This window comes from Monomorium pharaonis, chromosome 1, assembly GCF_013373865.1.
Source record: "Monomorium pharaonis isolate MP-MQ-018 chromosome 1, ASM1337386v2, whole genome shotgun sequence".
In the NCBI taxonomy this organism is placed as follows: Eukaryota; Metazoa; Arthropoda; class Insecta; order Hymenoptera; family Formicidae; genus Monomorium; species Monomorium pharaonis.
This window is the reverse complement of record NC_050467.1, coordinates 24,660,368-24,677,448: the sequence shown is the minus strand read 5'-3', so window position 1 is coordinate 24,677,448 and position 17,081 is coordinate 24,660,368. Positions and strand designations below refer to the sequence as shown.

Sequence of the window (17,081 nt, the reverse complement as noted above, 5' to 3'; positions counted from 1 at the left end):
AATTTGAATAGCGATTATTTATATAATATAAAAATATGAAATTTTCTATGATTGGCTTTCTTTCTCATACAATTTAAATATGAGCGCGTTGCTACTACTAACAATGGTGACATGACACGTGATTTCGGACACCGACATTAAAAGGAACCGACACGGAGTGACGCTACTGGTTATACTGTGCTTTGTCCAATAACTCATAACTGCGAGTCAACGTCATCAACGATCCCAGCACTTGAAGATCGTCATTTCGTATCATACATGCTAGGGTCGCCATAGGCTGTCGTGTAAATCGTACACTGCACGCGGACGGCATCATCGAGGGATATCAATTCAATACTAAAATTTTTGAATAATAATTTTATGGATTTTTTTAAATACTTCAAAATTTTTTCGTTTTATTTTGCAGCATTGTCAACTATTCTCAAAAATAATCCGGATTATAAACATGAAGCGCCAAATTCACTAAAACTAGCACGCGGACAATTAAATATCTATTGGCGGTCCAGTACATGCATGCTGACAGCGGAGAGAACGTAGCACTGGCAACACAAGTAGCACTCCACTTTTCAATCTGTTTTGAGCGATTGAATCGACTATTTACTATCTTCTTCTTTCTTGATAAGAAAGATGAAAACAGATCAATAAAAGAAAAGACAGAATATGGTCGCTTTGTCAATTTAACTGCTCGAAGACAAGTCGAACAGTATTGTCAGTCATTCCCTCTACGTTTTGTAAAAAAATTGCCAAATGGCATTATTGCTGCCGTGAATAATTCACGACAAGCAAATAACATAATAGATCACACGTGCTCTTTGAATCCACACGAAATACATAAATCCACAATAAATCAGATTTATAAACAGAAATCGCGCCGTCTGCAAAATTCAGTTTGATGATATCAACGATCACTTATTACCATTCTCAGAAAAATAATCTACACACTAAGTTATTTAATTTCTGAAATATTAACGCTTTAATACACATTTAATTCTTTAAATAAAATGCATATTAGATAAAATTATATAAAATATTGTATATTAACTATTTTATTTTTAATAAACTTAGAAGCGAGTAACAAACTTTATTTCGAATTTTATTTATTAACAGTAACTAAATAGTACCAACAATTTACGAAAATCTTTAAAAAACGTTTTTATCAAAAAATAATATTTCTATATAATTAATAAAATTGCTATATACAAAAATTGTACTATCAAAATTTATAGATAAGTCTGGTAAAAATCTGCTTCTGCAGATTCAGTTGTCTGGATTCTCTAGTCACTTTCATCCTTGGTTAACAGATTGCAATTATCTTCAATACATTTTTTCCAATATTCTGCCAAAATAAATGTTTATAATTACGTATTTAAATTATAAAAAGGTTTAAATATGTATTTAATATACACATAATGTATTTAAACAATAATATACTTAATATTTGACAAACTTTTAGTAATCTTTTGTTATCTAAATGATTATTCGTCTTAACAATGAGAAGATTATATTTTCTTCAGCAATATTTGCTTAATAGAAAACATTCTTCATATGTATATTATCACTGCATTTATCTATTTAATTTATCTATTTAATTACCTGTTAATTCCTGAAGTGTACCATCAGTACCACCATATTCAATAGGCAAGATATTAGTTGGAATATCTTCAAAACAGTTGCCCGCGTCCGAATAGACATGAAATCTACTCTTTAGTTTGTTGGACATAAAAGATTTGAAAATTCTCATAAGAACACTGCAGATTACCGGCGTGTTAAAGAAAACAATTCTCTGGTATCTCACAGGATAGCAGTTCTGCCACAGTTCGACCGCATTCATTATATCATAGGGTTTGAATTGAATAATGTGACGGATAGTTGGATTAGATGTGTCTATTAACATTGAGCAACCATACACAGATGATAAGGGATAATGTTGTATCGCCGCTTCCATCGCCAAAATATTGATCTAAAAAGGTCATTTGTGTAATAAATAATTAAAAGTATATATTAGAGTGACATATCTATTACAAATTGTATCGTAAATTATGTAAGTATTATATTACTTTACTTTAGCTATAAATGGCATTTTATGTATGCTTGGGTTATGCAGAGTTGCGCGGAAAATAAGAACCAGTCTTCCTTGACTGTCTGGTTTTCGCAAAGGCAACATTATTCTACAAACGCAAACAAAATATTTCTAAATTTTTTCCGATTTTTTTGTTCTTACATTAGTAATTGCAATAAGAAAAAGCTAATAGAAAAACATAAAACAGAAAAATAAAAAATACAAATAATAATAGATAACAAAACATTATTTTTAAATTTAAATTTGTCATGAAAATTAATTAAAATAAAATTATTTGTGACGGTCTCTGTTATCTAAAATAGAAAAACAAATAAAAACGCGATATCAAACAGTAGTAGAGTAGAATAAAAATTTTATTGAGATTATGAATTTAGTTTGAAATAACAATCATTACCCCAAATCAAGAAGCTCCTGTAGTTCTGGTTGAAATGGATTCTTATTTTTGTACCATTCCGGTAACTTGGATCGCTGCTTATAATAGTTTTCAATTCTACTCTTAGTTTTCTCGAGATCAAATTTGCCAACTCTCAAAAAACGTAGAATAAGAAAATCATCTGCGTAGAAATTAAACATTTTCTTCAAATATCAAAACTATAATACAATTTTTTTTAATGCTAAATTTATCAGAAATTTACTATAACAGTGGTTTATTTTCCAAAACTGATACTTACATTACATATCGCATGTATCGTATTATGTTCTAAGTGACAAATAAAAATGTCAAAATCTTAGGTATATAATAGAAATAGATTATTATAAAACAAACGAGAGCCGGTAAAAAGTAACAATTTTTTTCCCATCAACCAGAGCTTAAAATTCATAAAGGTTATTGTTGGTAGTATTATGCAAAAAGCAAAAATATTTTTTTAACTCTAAAAACCGATGGGAACTTGGTAAGATTCAAAAATAAAGTACGATGTTACGCTGTTGATTTTTGAATATCTCAAACGGTTTCCTCAAAATAGGTGATTAAATTTGTGGAGTTGTTACTCGACCGATCATTTCAAGCGTGGTATAAATATTTACGTTATTCTGTTATTAAAAACTGGCTGATTCAATATGGCAGTATGTATGTTTGGAAAAATCGTGTGGAAACTGCTGTTAGAATACTTAGTGAGTTTAAACTTTTTCTTGATAGCTTTGCGTAGGCTTAGAAAGCAATACTTTGATCTGTTATAACCTTTTCGTTTGTTTTTTTCGTCATATTCTTTCTTTGAATTTTCTTATTTGATTTTTTTTATCTTATCTGATTTGAGCTTTATTATATCGATATTAATTCTATACATTTTAAGATCACATTGCTTTGAAAGCCGAAGAAAACTCACGCTAATAAAGCACCCCAATTCACAAGAGACGATGGTACTACGATAATATATAAATATATAAAATAATATATAAACTCTGAATAAGAAGAGACAGTAGAACTTATTCTATAAGTCCATATAATATTGATAATCATTTCGTCGTAATTTTAACATTATATTCAATTTCACATTTTGAACTTTATATTGATGATGTATTATCAGAAACTGCAAGAACCATCGAGCAATAGTCAATTCCACGCAGTGGTCGTTTGCACGTGACAACGATGACTTTTGAAAACGTATATGCTGCCATATTGATGACTCATTCAGCCATTTTAAATAACAGTTTGTCGTGGATATTTATACAACGTTACTTTACCTCGAAGATCATATAAAGACAATTAAATCACTAATTTTGAGGATACCGCGTAAGATATTCGAAAATCTATAGCGTAACGTCGTACTCTATTTTTTAATCTCACCAAGTTTCTGTTGGTACTTAGGCTTCAAAAAATATTTAATTGTATTCTGCAAGATATTAGCAACAATAATGTTTATAAATTTTAAACGCTGATGAGTCAAAATCGCCATTTTTTACCGGCCCTGCTTATTATTATTGCAATGTCTATTAAATAAATATTAAATAACAAATCAGCATATGCACGTTAGGTAAATATCGTTCAACTTGATTTATTAATCACAAGCGATATTATTATACTAGACAATATTCTTTTTTACGTGTTTTTGCGTTTTAAACTTCCAATAAGATACTAATAAAATTATGTTAAAGTTCTATTTCAGTCTTAATTAATATTTCACGTAATACAATATACAATATGCGTATTTGTATCACAAATATATAAATCTCTTTCTCTTCCTTTCTTTTAGTTTTTACGTATTTAATTAATACTTTAATTGACTTTTACGCATTTAATAATTAATTAAATACGTAAAAGTCAACTAAAACAACTTTAAAGAATATTAAAGTGTAATATTGAGAAAACAAACTTTGTCATACATATCTTCTCTCTTGTCACTATTAAATATCATTTATTGCTATTTATAAGCTTATCAATTAAATCGTTTTCTTTTTTAATTACGCCACTTGTTATACCTTTTCTTTCATACAAATGAATTAAATATTAAAAATAAATCTCATTAATGCTAATTAAAGATTTGAAAAAATTTTTAAAGAAACTTTATTTTGTTTCGAAATTAGCGAGTTGTAACTAAATTGCATTGAGCAGTATTTTAATCCGTTTATTTAATAAAACCATTCTTACTAATTTGTGTCGGCAAATTGTCGTTTTCTTCTATCCAGCGTTTAATCTCCGCCACGGCGTTCTCTTTGTTTTCGTCAGTTTCATTCAAATATTCCGCTGCATATCTTTTATCCTCACTGGTCATTTCTTGCCAAATATCATATACGGTGTTCTCATAGCACTTGTTCGCTATCATGGTTATGAATGCGACTCCTTATCATCACGGAGAGACTAGCGTCTATGAAAACAACTACACGCACGATGCGCGATTAATTGATAGTTACATAAGTACATTACGCATGCACATTGGAATCCATATCTCACTATAATCAAGTATATGATTCAAGTTAAATAATTCAATTAGATAAAATTTTTTACATAAAAATATATATTATTATTTGTACAATATATGTATTGATTATAATATTATAATCCTATATTGATTATATATATATATACATATATATCTATATAAATAAAAATGTAAAATGTTTGTTACTCATCTAAGATCTCCGTAAGTTATTCACCGATTGCTTTGAAATTTTGACACAACGTTGCATTCGTAACCGGGAGTGTTCTTATAGGGTCGGATTATGGAAATACCGTGTGTTTAAAAAATGATGGCCTTAATTTAATTTTAAACAATATTTTTTAAATAACATTTTTTTGTAATTTTGACACAACGTTGTATTAAATTTAGTTAGAAGTACGCGAATAAATGAATATTAGATTTATTACTGGTTGTTTCATAAATGCAAGTCTTTAATTTGAGAATGTTTCTTTTAGCGTGTATATGACAATTTAGAATCAATGGCAGGATTTGAAATTTTGACACAATGTTGCATTCGAAAATGGGAGTGTTCTTAGACGGGGAGAGACCGGGAGAGACGGGGAGAGACGGATAGAGATAGGGAGAGACGGGAAGAGACGGGGAGAGACCGGGAGAGACCGGGAGAGACGGAGAGAGACGGGGAAAGACGGGGAGAGACCGGAAAGACGGGAAGAGACCGGGAGAGACGGAGAGAAACAGGGAGAGACCGGAAGAGACGGGGAGAGACCGGGAGAGATAGGGAGAGACGGGGAGAGACCGAGAGAGACCGAGAGAGACCGAGAGAGACCGAGAGAGACCGAGAGAGACGGGGAGAGACCGAGAGAGAGACGAGAAGAGACCGGGAGAGACTGGGAGAGACGGGGAGAGACCGGGACAGACGGGAGAAACCGGGAGAGACGAAGAATGTTTCTATTGTGTTTAAATTAAGGTAATAAGAAAAATAAAGATGGCTTTTATTTTATTGAAAAAAAGGAACTTATTTAAAACAGTCTTTTGAAGAACAGAATGGATTTCTAAATCCATAGCAGCTTTTAGAAAAAAAAGGTAGAAGTACGTGAAAAAATGAATATTAGATTTATTAAAAATAGATAAATGCTTATTCAAAAATAAAATAAAAAGAGCAACAGTAAAGCAAGGCTCTTGAAAGTTAAACAACGAAAGCAAAGAAAATTTGAAAAAAACGTAGCATAAGAATAGAGAGCCACAGCAACGCGTGGCAGGGCAAAGCTAGTATATAATATATATATATATATATATATATATATATATATATATATATACACACATGTATATATGTATATATAACAAATAGATTAAAAAGTCCAAATTATAATAAATAGAATAAATTTTAGTTACAAGAGTGGAAAAGTGTAGTTGAACTATTTACTGCGTTTACGTAATTAATTATATATCTATCTATACTATTTTCAACGAGAGACGCCGCTCGAACTGCGCACAATGATGTTAATGACTAAGAAGATTAGGTCAGAGTGGGAAAGGCATAACGTCTTACTTGATGCCGTATATGTATATGTCGCGCTCTGGCTTATGGCTATTATCTCATTGCAGCACTGTTGTCAATTCATTTGCCTGGTTTGTTCTTCTTTACAGGAAATAACTGTACTTTTGAACATCCAGTAATAACAGGCCTCTGCCATCGTTAATTTAACTAAGTATTAAAATAAAAATGTACTTGTAATATGAAACTGCTAACTACCAACATGCCAAATATTCCGGTGGCTCCGCGACATTTGTTGCTAGCACTGGCAAGCAGTGCGAGCACCAGTGTGGTGAAAGTTACGCCTGCGCAAACTGGATGAAGACTCGTCTATTCCAAGCGGCGTCTATCGTTGAAAATAGTATAGATACAATTGAATAGATGAAAAATGACATAAATGTTTCTAATATACAAAATTAATCGAGACGAGCAATATTGAATGTTTTAACAATTGAAAACGTATATTTAATTTTCGGTTGTATAATTTGTATACAACCTTTTTAAAGTCACAAATCCCGTCTTTAAATGTTTTAATGTTACTCATTTTATTACATTTTGAACAAAATCCTATTATACAATTTGTAAATCCTAGATTTCTTTACAAATTACTGCGATTCTTCTTGTTATATTGTATAATTGTAGTATTGTGATAAATAACCCAGTGCCAATAACCGAAGATATTAAGATATATAACCGAACAACAACTAACATATAATGTAGAGCCAAAAATTATAATTTTTAAAATTTACATTATTAAATAACCTAATTGTATAATTAATTAAATTATAAGATATAAAACATTATTATGAACATATAAAGATACAAAATACGTTTTAATATAAATATTTATAAAATACTTTGTTTTAATCAAAAACAATACTTATAAAAATAATTAACAAATGTTATATTTAAAAAATTGTAAGTAGACACGTTTGTTCGAGACATGACATGTTCAGTGACATATTAATTAAAATCGATGATGAGAAGATCATAAATTAACTACAATATTCTTTAAAAAACGTTATCTTTTATTTGTCCATTTATGTTATATCATTAATAGAACACATAACATCGTATAGTTCATATACATTATAAAATCCAATAAATTCTGAGCTTTTGTTAATTGTTAATAAATAATTTACCTTAACTGTATTTATTTAATTGCACTATCAATAATGATAGATAATCTGTTTAAAATCTGTCTCTGCAAATTTAGTTTTTTGAGTAGTTCTCATCCTTTGTAAGGAAATCGCAATTTTCTTCAATAAATTTTTTCCAAAATTCTGCAAAAATAAATATTTAATCATATATTTGCTTTCAGTTATATGTAGATTTAAATACGTGTTTAATATACACATATTAAACTTAAATAATTTAATCTTTCGTATGCATACTGGGTTAGCATAACTCGGACAAATTTTCGAAATTGCGGTATTTCAATCTACTTTTAGTTTTTGCAAAATGTCTCTTATGCTACAACTTTTTTAGCTTTTTAATATGATTCTTTTTCTTCAGACTTCAAATTATCAATAAAAAAAAAAGTTTAAAATTACATTTAAAAGAAAATCGAATATGCGTAAATCAGAAATTTTTTTATGAGTGTGTTCTGAGAGTTAATATTCGATAAATATTCAAACCTTTAACAATTCTTTTAATTATTGTTGTCTATACTTTTGAAAATAATTATTCATCTCAATAGTGAAAAACTTATATTTTCTTTCGGTAATATTTCCTTTATAAAAAAACATCCTTTATACGTTTGTTATTGCATTTATTTCAATATTTATTTAATTTATTGTAAGTACCTGTTAATTCCTGAAGTGTACCATCAGTACCACCATATTCGACAGGCAAAATATTAGCTGGAATATCTTTAAAACAGTTATCCACGTCTGAATAGACGAAAAATCTACTCCTCATCTTCTTTGTCATAAAAGATTTGATAAATCTCACAATAATATCAAAGAGTATCGGCGTGTTAAAAAAAACAATTTTTTGATATCTCATAGGATAACAGCTCTGCCACATTTGCACCACATTCATTATCTCGTAGGGTTTAATTTGAATAACGTGACGCACAGTTGGATTAGATGCGTCTATTAACAGTGAGCAACCATACACAGACATTGCGGGATAAAATTTTACTGCCGCTTCCATTGCCAATATATAGTTCTAAAAACATTTTTGTATCAAGAAATAATGAAAGAAATTAAAAATACATTTTGCTGTGACAATATCTATTACAAATTATTTCACGCGCAAGTGTTATATTATTTCAATTTTTACCTTAACTAAGTCTGCTATCTTATTTCTTTTTGGATCATGCAGAGTAGCGCGTATGAGAATAACCAATCTTCCTTTATTGTCCGGTTTCCGCAGAGGCAAATACACCCTAAAAGTGAATAAAATATTTCAGAATTCTTAGAAAAAATAAAATTCTTGTTTTACCGCCATATGTCTAGATGTATATTTTAAAAGTTCTTATTAAAATATTCTTCTTAAAACGTAACAGAAACCAAAAAATATTAACATTTTGGTTCATTTATATATAAATTTCAACAATTTGTTATTTAAACAATTAAATTCGGTATTTGTGAAATACTCTATTATGTATTTATAAATAAAGAATAAAAATATACGCATTTTTCATCGATCAAATAGTAATCAATCAAAAAGTAAAAAATTTTATTTAGCTTATGCATTTATATACCACAAAATAATAATTATTACCCCAAATCAAGCACCTCTTGCAGTTGCGATCGAAATGGATCCTTATTTTTGTACCATTCCGGTAACTTGGATCGCTGCTTATTATAGTTTTGAATCCTGACTTTAGTTTTCTCAAGATCAAATTTGCAAACTCTCAAAAATCGCAAAATAAAAAAATCATCTGCGTAGAAATCAAAGTTTTTATTCCAAAATAAAAATATAATATAATTTGAGACAGTGCCAAAATTATCATTAAAAATTATAAATTAAGTTTTATATTAGATGTACAAATTAATTAATGAAGAAACATTACCAAAAAGAAATTTACTTTCTGACACCGATGGGTGTGTATCGCACGTATTATCATATTTTAACTGACAAAAAATTTCGAAATCTTCAATACATCATAGATTGGAATAAAATTATTATTAATGTTATTTATTAGTATAGATAGCAAATTAGCATGCGCACATTACATAAATGTTGTTTTCGCTGATTCATTAAATACAAGGTATGTCACCAGCCTATATCTTTTTTTACATTTTGTGTTTTTAATTTCCTGCAAAATACTACTAAAATTCTGTTGAAGTTCAATTTCAGTTTTAATTAATAATTTACGTATTACAATATGCATATTTATATTACAAATATATACATATAAAACTCTTTTTTCTTCTTCTTCAACTAATCAAACATATAAAAAGAGTTAAATAAAAGAACTGTAAAAATATTATTATGCAATAATGCAATAATAACAAATGTTATACAAATTTTCTTATATATATGTCACTATTTAACACCTTTTATTACTATTTATACGCCTTGCAGATTGCCGTCACTTTTCTTATCAAATATTATTTGTTGTATCTCTTAACTCAGACAGTGATTTAAATATCAGAAGTCACGTCGTATCAATCCTGATTAAAACTAATTTTATCTTACTCCGGAATTAACAAACTATATCAAAATTTTATTAAGCTATTTAAATTCAATGCAAGATGTGGAATCTATCATATAAGATCACTATTATTTTTACCAAATTGTGCGGGCAAATCATCACTTTCTTCGATCCAGCGTTTGATCTCCGCCACGGCGTTCTCTTTGTTTTCATCAGTTTCATTCAAATATTCCGCTGCATATTTCTTATCCTCACTGGTCATGTCTTGCCAAGCACGATGCATGATGTTGTTGCCGCACTCGTTCGCCATCGCGATAGTGAATCTTTATCAAGTAAAGACACTCGCGTCTATGAGTCGCGAAAATACACTGCAACGCAAGAGGCTCAATTAACGATAAATGCATTTTATTGCATAAGAGCATGCGCTGTATGATCTATGATGCTCTTTAAATCCTCTTCATATCCTAGATAAATCAGCTAAATGTAATTTTGCATATAAAAAAATATATTATTATTTATATTATTATAATTGTGTGTGTGTGTGTGTATGTGTGTGTGTGTGTGTGTGTGTGTGTGTGTGTGTGTGTGTAGCAAGTATATTAAAAGTATAAAATATAATAAATTAAATAGAATAAATTTTAGATACAAAATGAATAAATTTTCGAAAAACGTTTTTTCGCGTTAACATAATTTAATAGACTATTTATCATTATTTATAAATATTTTGCAGCTTATCTATTCGTATTGTATATCTGAAAAGATCAATAAATCTTTTTTTACGTAACAAAAAACAACGAAAAATACAGGTGTTTCTCGACCAAGTTACGTTTTAATATTTCGATCATAAATTAAATTAATCGTAAATTGGAAAGCGTCTAGCATTCTATGTGAAAAAAAACAATTTATCATTGCCTCTACTACGTAACGCAGATTTTTTGTAGTGGGGTGTGCTAACTTGACAGAGATGATGCCATTTGATTGCTCGGAGCTCAAATATATCGCGTGCGCGACGTTACATGATAAATCGTTGTTGTATTGTGCACGATAGCAATTAATGTAATCCTAACAAGTGATCATCTTTTTACATCTTCACTATACGATCACATGTTCCTAACGTATAAAATATTAATATTTTGCAAATGTACTATTACATAATCTACAAATATATTATTATATATTATACATAATCATAATTTGTAGTAATAATTAATTAATTCAAATCCTTTTTATTTTTTAAGCAATGTTACATAAATTATCATATAAAAAGTATGTGAACGCTATAATTTTCCAATTTCTCTTGTTACATATTTTATATCCATGAATGTTTTCCATTGTATCTTCCTTTTTAGATGATAAGAAATCACACAGAGTCAAGTTTACATCCAAAATAAAGGTGTGAAGATTTAAAAAATTACATTATAGTTACATATATGTAACAGCTTATTTCACTGTTTGTTACATTGAAAACCATTTCTTTTTAAAACTGAAATTGACAATGAGTTATAAAGATAAAACAATCTTTAAACAAAAATATTATAAAAATATTGCTTCAAAAATGAGTAAATGCTAATGTTTTGATGTATTGTACATCAAAAAAAATTGTTAATTTGATTAAATTTTTTAACTTAGTTAAATTTCTTTATTAATTAATTTAATTATCAAGTATTTATAGTAATATATCTTTATCAGTTAAATATATGTATAAATACTTGAACTAAAATTGAAGTATTTTATGTATTTAAATTAAACGCATAAATACTTAAACTTAAAAATTTTAATTAAATTAAAAAATTTAATCAAATTAACAACTTTTTTCTTAGTGTAATATACGAATAAGAATTATATGCTTCTTAAAATGTCGTTAGATCTGATTTCGTTTAATTCAGTTTGAGATATAATGGCAGCATGCAATTAATTGCTTTAAGAAATAATATTTATAACACGAATTATGTCCCTGTCGTCGACAAAATTTGCTCGATTTCAAGATTTTTTTATTGCTGCGCAAAAATTGCATAGCTCTCTTGCAATATTCCTTTACCATGGAATGCAGTGTCAAAAATCTCTTGATAATTGTATGGTAAATCTTGTCAATCAACAAATTAATCATCCTCAGCAAAACGGTACGTATCTTCGTCTCGCTTTGCCAATCATAAAATTCAATTACTTCGTACTCATCTATGTCATACTCGTCTGCGGTACCAATTCGGAGTTCATCGGTTTCTTGAATCACATTGTCCATTGTAATAATGATATCTTCCCGAATACCATTCGCTATTATTCCATTAAGAAGTAGATTACGCATACGTATCATTCTCTTATACTGAAATTGTATCTATACACAAAATAAAACAACGTACTATTAATTACAAAAAATTTAGTGTTCAAGAAAGAACGAAAATGTACACATACCTTGTATGTATGTACTGCAGAAAATATTGTAACAGAGAAATCCTAACTTTTACAGCAAATTATTTATACCTTTTTCTTTTCGGAGAGAAACAGATTACAGCTATAATATTTCTCTAATTAACTACTATTAATTAAATAAAAAAGGTAGAAGATTAATTATAAAATAACGTTGAAAGATAATTGTAACCAAGTTTACATAAGTCGACGTGCAATTACAAATCCTTTATCAAATTTAAAAGCAATTTTCATGTTTAAAAATTTATATTTTTAGAGAGTAATAATTTTTTGCGAATTTTTTCTCTTTCTAAGTTGCAATATCTTTTGCAAAAGCTATAGACAACTTTTGATGTCTTACCTTCTCAAGAACACTCAAAGTCTTTCGTAAAATCATATTCTTTGTATTATTCGGTAAGACCCAACTATTTAAATTATTTACCATACTTAGATATCTTACGCCCTCATGTAAAAAACGGTCGAAATTTATTTCATTTGGTAACTAATTCAAAACGCACAAATATTAAAGAAATGTCAAGCGTAATCAAATATTCGATAACATAATACTCACGTAATGATTTTTATTCTTCTCTATTTTATAATCCTGAGATTGTTCCATTTCTAAGAGTATCAATATGCTTAAATAAAACAAATAATGCGTACAATAAGTCTTCAAAATTATTTCAAACTAATTATTAAATCTCAGTAACTATACATATATAATAATTTGTAATTTAGCTAAAATATATCAAATGCTTATTCTCTTATTCTTAAGAGAGATAAAGTCTTATTCTCTAAAAAAATATTTAAACAAAATTAAAGCGAGTTTTTCAGTTTATAATAAAAATTTATATCTCACGCCCTATAAAATTTCTTTGATATTCTATATAAATTTGTATACAAAGTATTATTGCAAATTCTGTTGCAAACTATATTTAAAATTTTTTTCAAAAAAAAATTTATTCGATTTATTTACCAAAAACGAGCAAGTTTCAATATTGAATAGTAAAGCACAAACCTTCTTAGATTAGCGTAAACTTCGCGCGATCGTTCAACTTCAATCTCTGTGTTTAATCGTGTGCATAAAACATTCACCATGACTAAGTGTCTATTTTCGAAGCTATTGAAAAAATGGTCACCATTCGTAAAAAAGCAGACTTTCCAAGAAGATTCTAGTTAAAACAACGCATTAATAATCTACTCATATATCTTTTAAAGCGTGACTTGAAACCACATACAGATTTTTACCTATATTTAAACTTCAACGATATGTTTATTCACTTAAAGGTTGTACACACAGTAAGGTACATTCGGTAAGAAGATATTTTTCAAAACATCTGTGTTTATACAACACGCAAAATTCCGTCGAGATTCGAGTGTCGAATGGTAAATATGATTCAACAATAGATTCATCTTACAAATTATATTATCAGGAATAATTTAGGAAAGACTGGCATAAACTCAATGATAATTAGTAAATGATAAAGGTTAAATAATAAAAATTAAAATATATTTTCATAGTTATAAATATATACGATATAAAAAACATATATTTAAATAAATAAAATTATAAATAATTTTTAAATTATTGTAAATATTATTTAACGCTATAGATTTCATAAATTTTATATCTTCTCTTATTTCTACAAAATATTATATCATAAAAAGTATTATTATTAATATTGAACTTTCCATTTATATATTTCTTTCATTTCCTTACTCGAGTTTTATATCCACGTATGTCCTCGCTATATATTCTTGTTCCTAACAAATGTATAAATAAAATACGTTAAAAATCTACAAATACCAAATTACATTCAATTTATATTAAAAATTCGTTTCTGAGAGTTTTTCTCTGAGAATAAAATAAGATAATTTAGAAAAAAAAAGTTTAATTAATCGATGGTAATTTTCTGTTATATTTATTTAGTTTCTCAAAAGTCATTTTTAGTTCATAAGCAGTTTATACTTTCCTTAGCTTTTCACTAGGATGCAAAAAACTATACAGTAAAGTTGAATTTTTGCAAGAAAATTTGCTCTATTTATATAATTTTTATGTACTTTATTTTACGTATAATTTAATTTTTATGTATATTTTATGCATTAATTTAAAAACAATATATCAGTCGTTCGACTAACATTATCTGTCACAAAATGCTGTGTATAAATAAAATACTAACTTTATTTTCTCAGAAATTTTAGTTAATTAGTTGAAAATTTTTACATAATATTAGTTTTACTTTGAATAATGTCCTATTTTAATTTTTAAACAAAAGCATTTTAAGTTTTTAATCATACTTCCTTAATTTTGCTTAATTTCGCTCAATGTGAATTCAAACAAAAATTAAAAAAATATATACCTTGTTAACACGTGCCAGCAATTGCTCCAAGAGGTCGTACTTGTGCCAATCATCTCGCGATGATCTCTTCTGTCTCAATTCCGTGTTCCTCGAATTATTATGTAAAAATAATCTCACTTTCTTACAATAATCTTTCAGCTCGAAATTTAGTTTAATGGACAATGCCATGCTACTCCTGGTGAACGCGACGCATAGATTCTTGATTTGCATAAACAGCGATTCGATGTTCACCAGCAAAAACTCGCGATAGTACACCTCACCGATACAATAGAAGCAAACCTTGTTGTCTTCAAACAGTTCTCCCAATTCTTCTTCAAAATCTGATAACTCGTCATCATACTCGAAAGGTATTACATTCCCGTGTAACCAATCATCATCAAAATCATCCTCTTCGCTATCCATTTCTACATCGGTCCACCAGTCGTCCTCAAATCTTGCCTTACCTCGCAGATGCATTTTCAACTATGCGATATAAAATATCATTACATAATAGTTAATTAAATAAAGAAAATTTGGAGAGTATAGAACTCTAAATAAAAAAATTAACCATAAAACTCTATAGCTTTACAAAAAAATTATTTGTATTATTGTTATATTATTTGTAATAGTATTATCACATGTATATATTGTTATAATTTACTCATTTTGACAAAACACATAAATTATAATTATATTTGTTAAAAAAGTGTAATTCGTAAAATAGCACGGAAGCATAAAAATTTTCAAGAATATGTTTATAATATTTTATATTAAAGGAAAATTTAACAATGGATTAGGAATCATCTAAATTTAAAAAACGCGAAATTCAGAATTTCACAGATTAATAGTATTTTTTAGATTTTCTATTTTATTTTTATTTACTTATTTCTTTTTACATTGGCAAGAGAGAGAGTAGGTTTTAACTTACTTTCGAATAAATATCCATAGCCTTCAACATAATCGTAAACATCTTAAACATTTTCTGATTGCGCTCATGCAAAATATTCGCCATGTTCAGGTAAATCTGGCCCTCGCTTAGAAAATGCTTCATTTTCTTCGCTCGACACGACTAACATAATAAAATTGTTGTAAATATATGCGGATATTTTTTAACTTAATGTATTTGCAATAATACTCACGAAAAGCTGTTTTTTCTTGATAATTTTATTACCTCGATATGTCTCCATTTCTATGAGCAGCAAAACCCTGAAATACAATATACATATGTTATATTATAAAAGATCTTATAGTATATGCAGTTCTCAATTTGTATAAGCTATATTGAAAAAATAACATATTTCTCTTTCGAAGAATCTTCAATAAAATTAGAACAGATTCATGAATTTTTAAAAAACTTAATAAGTTGTGTTATTTCATCAAATTTCTTCGTTCTTTGTATTAAATTTTAATGATATAAAAAAAGAAGAAAAAATGCAAAAATTAAAATAACAAGATAAAAGATAAAATTATTTATGTTACTAAGTCTAGATAAACGTTCAGTCTAGACAAATGTTTATCATATAATATATTATATATTTATTAAATCAATTCTGTCAATTTTTCTTTACAATAAAAATAAGATGTTATAATTTATATGACCACGCTAATTCTGCAAATTCTTTAAATCTTTTAAGTAACAGATTGGAATATTATAAATGTACTTGTAAATACTTATGTGATTAATATTTAAATAAAAGAAGGCTGATGATTTGAGAAAATGTAAACATCGAATAATTGCGTTTGTAGAGAACAAACCTTTGTAGGTAAAAATAAACTTGATGCGATTGTGCAATCGAGTTCTTCGCGTCACAGCGCTCGCACACGAAACACACACGGCACATGAATACTTTGAAGATCTAAAGAAATGCAAAATAATAATCTTGGATGAGATACGACACGACACGTACAGATGTGTAGTTACAAACTGTAAAGCAGAAACCCTGGATGAAACAATCGTGACAAGGACGGATTGTCCAGAAACCGTAGCATTCTCTTGGATCTTCGATCACAAATGTTTATTTGTACTTGAGCTGTGTTTATATCTGCTTGAAATTCGAGCGGGAAGTAACGGCAATTTATAAAGATATCCTTTCGATGAAATGGACAACGTTCAAAAGTTTAACTATCTAAAAGCCAATTTTCTGAAATCTTTCTTCGAAATTATCAATTTCAAAAAAAGTTGCAACGTCGACAAAGTAACTGTTTCTATACCTGTGAGCGTGTAATAATAGATAAAATATTTTTCTTATGTAATTTT

At 28.1% G+C, this 17,081-nt stretch overlaps 3 protein-coding genes across 10 annotated transcripts; all 3 read right to left on the bottom strand.

Annotated features, from left to right (window-relative positions):
- Positions 1–1,028: 1,028 nt before the first annotated feature.
- Positions 1,029–7,733, bottom strand: LOC105832600 (retinol-binding protein pinta). Of its 5 annotated transcripts, XM_036287247.1 has the most exons (7): positions 6,491–6,739; positions 4,668–4,896; positions 2,475–2,634; positions 2,063–2,168; positions 1,796–1,960; positions 1,594–1,702; positions 1,029–1,336 (listed from the first exon to the last, which is right to left on the bottom strand). In XM_036287247.1, exons 2-7 carry the CDS (start codon positions 4,840–4,842, stop codon positions 1,275–1,277), a joined length of 777 nt encoding a protein of 258 aa, XP_036143140.1. In that variant the 5' UTR covers positions 4,843–4,896; positions 6,491–6,739; the 3' UTR covers positions 1,029–1,274. The 5 variants fall into 5 exon arrangements, with proteins under 5 accessions (XP_036143140.1, XP_036143126.1, XP_036143124.1 ...); XM_036287233.1 differs by lacking the exon at positions 6,491–6,739 and adding an exon at positions 7,618–7,733 and having other exon boundaries at positions 1,594–1,960; XM_036287231.1 differs by having other exon boundaries at positions 1,594–1,960; positions 6,491–6,738.
- LOC105832601 (retinol-binding protein pinta) lies at positions 7,483–10,627 on the bottom strand. The gene is made up of 5 exons (XM_012673704.3): positions 10,221–10,627; positions 9,206–9,365; positions 8,762–8,867; positions 8,281–8,647; positions 7,483–7,758 (listed from the first exon to the last, which is right to left on the bottom strand). The coding sequence occupies exons 1-5, from the start codon at positions 10,390–10,392 to the stop codon at positions 7,688–7,690; spliced, it is 876 nt and encodes a 291-aa protein (XP_012529158.1). The 5' UTR covers positions 10,393–10,627; the 3' UTR covers positions 7,483–7,687.
- Positions 10,628–11,810: 1,183 nt separating this feature from the next.
- Positions 11,811–16,951, bottom strand: LOC105839973. 4 transcript variants are annotated; one of them, XM_036287259.1, is made up of 6 exons: positions 16,580–16,951; positions 15,964–16,030; positions 15,753–15,893; positions 14,846–15,307; positions 13,057–13,123; positions 12,562–12,987 (listed from the first exon to the last, which is right to left on the bottom strand). In XM_036287259.1, exons 1-5 carry the CDS (start codon positions 16,663–16,665, stop codon positions 13,082–13,084), a joined length of 798 nt encoding a protein of 265 aa, XP_036143152.1. In that variant the 5' UTR covers positions 16,666–16,951; the 3' UTR covers positions 12,562–12,987; positions 13,057–13,081. The 4 variants fall into 4 exon arrangements, with proteins under 4 accessions (XP_036143160.1, XP_012542105.1, XP_036143152.1 ...); XM_036287267.1 differs by lacking the exons at positions 15,753–15,893; positions 15,964–16,030; positions 16,580–16,951 and adding an exon at positions 11,811–12,414 and having other exon boundaries at positions 12,847–12,987; positions 14,846–14,933; positions 15,125–15,207; XM_012686648.3 differs by lacking the exons at positions 12,562–12,987; positions 13,057–13,123 and adding an exon at positions 14,109–14,249.
- Positions 16,952–17,081: the final 130 nt, after the last annotated feature.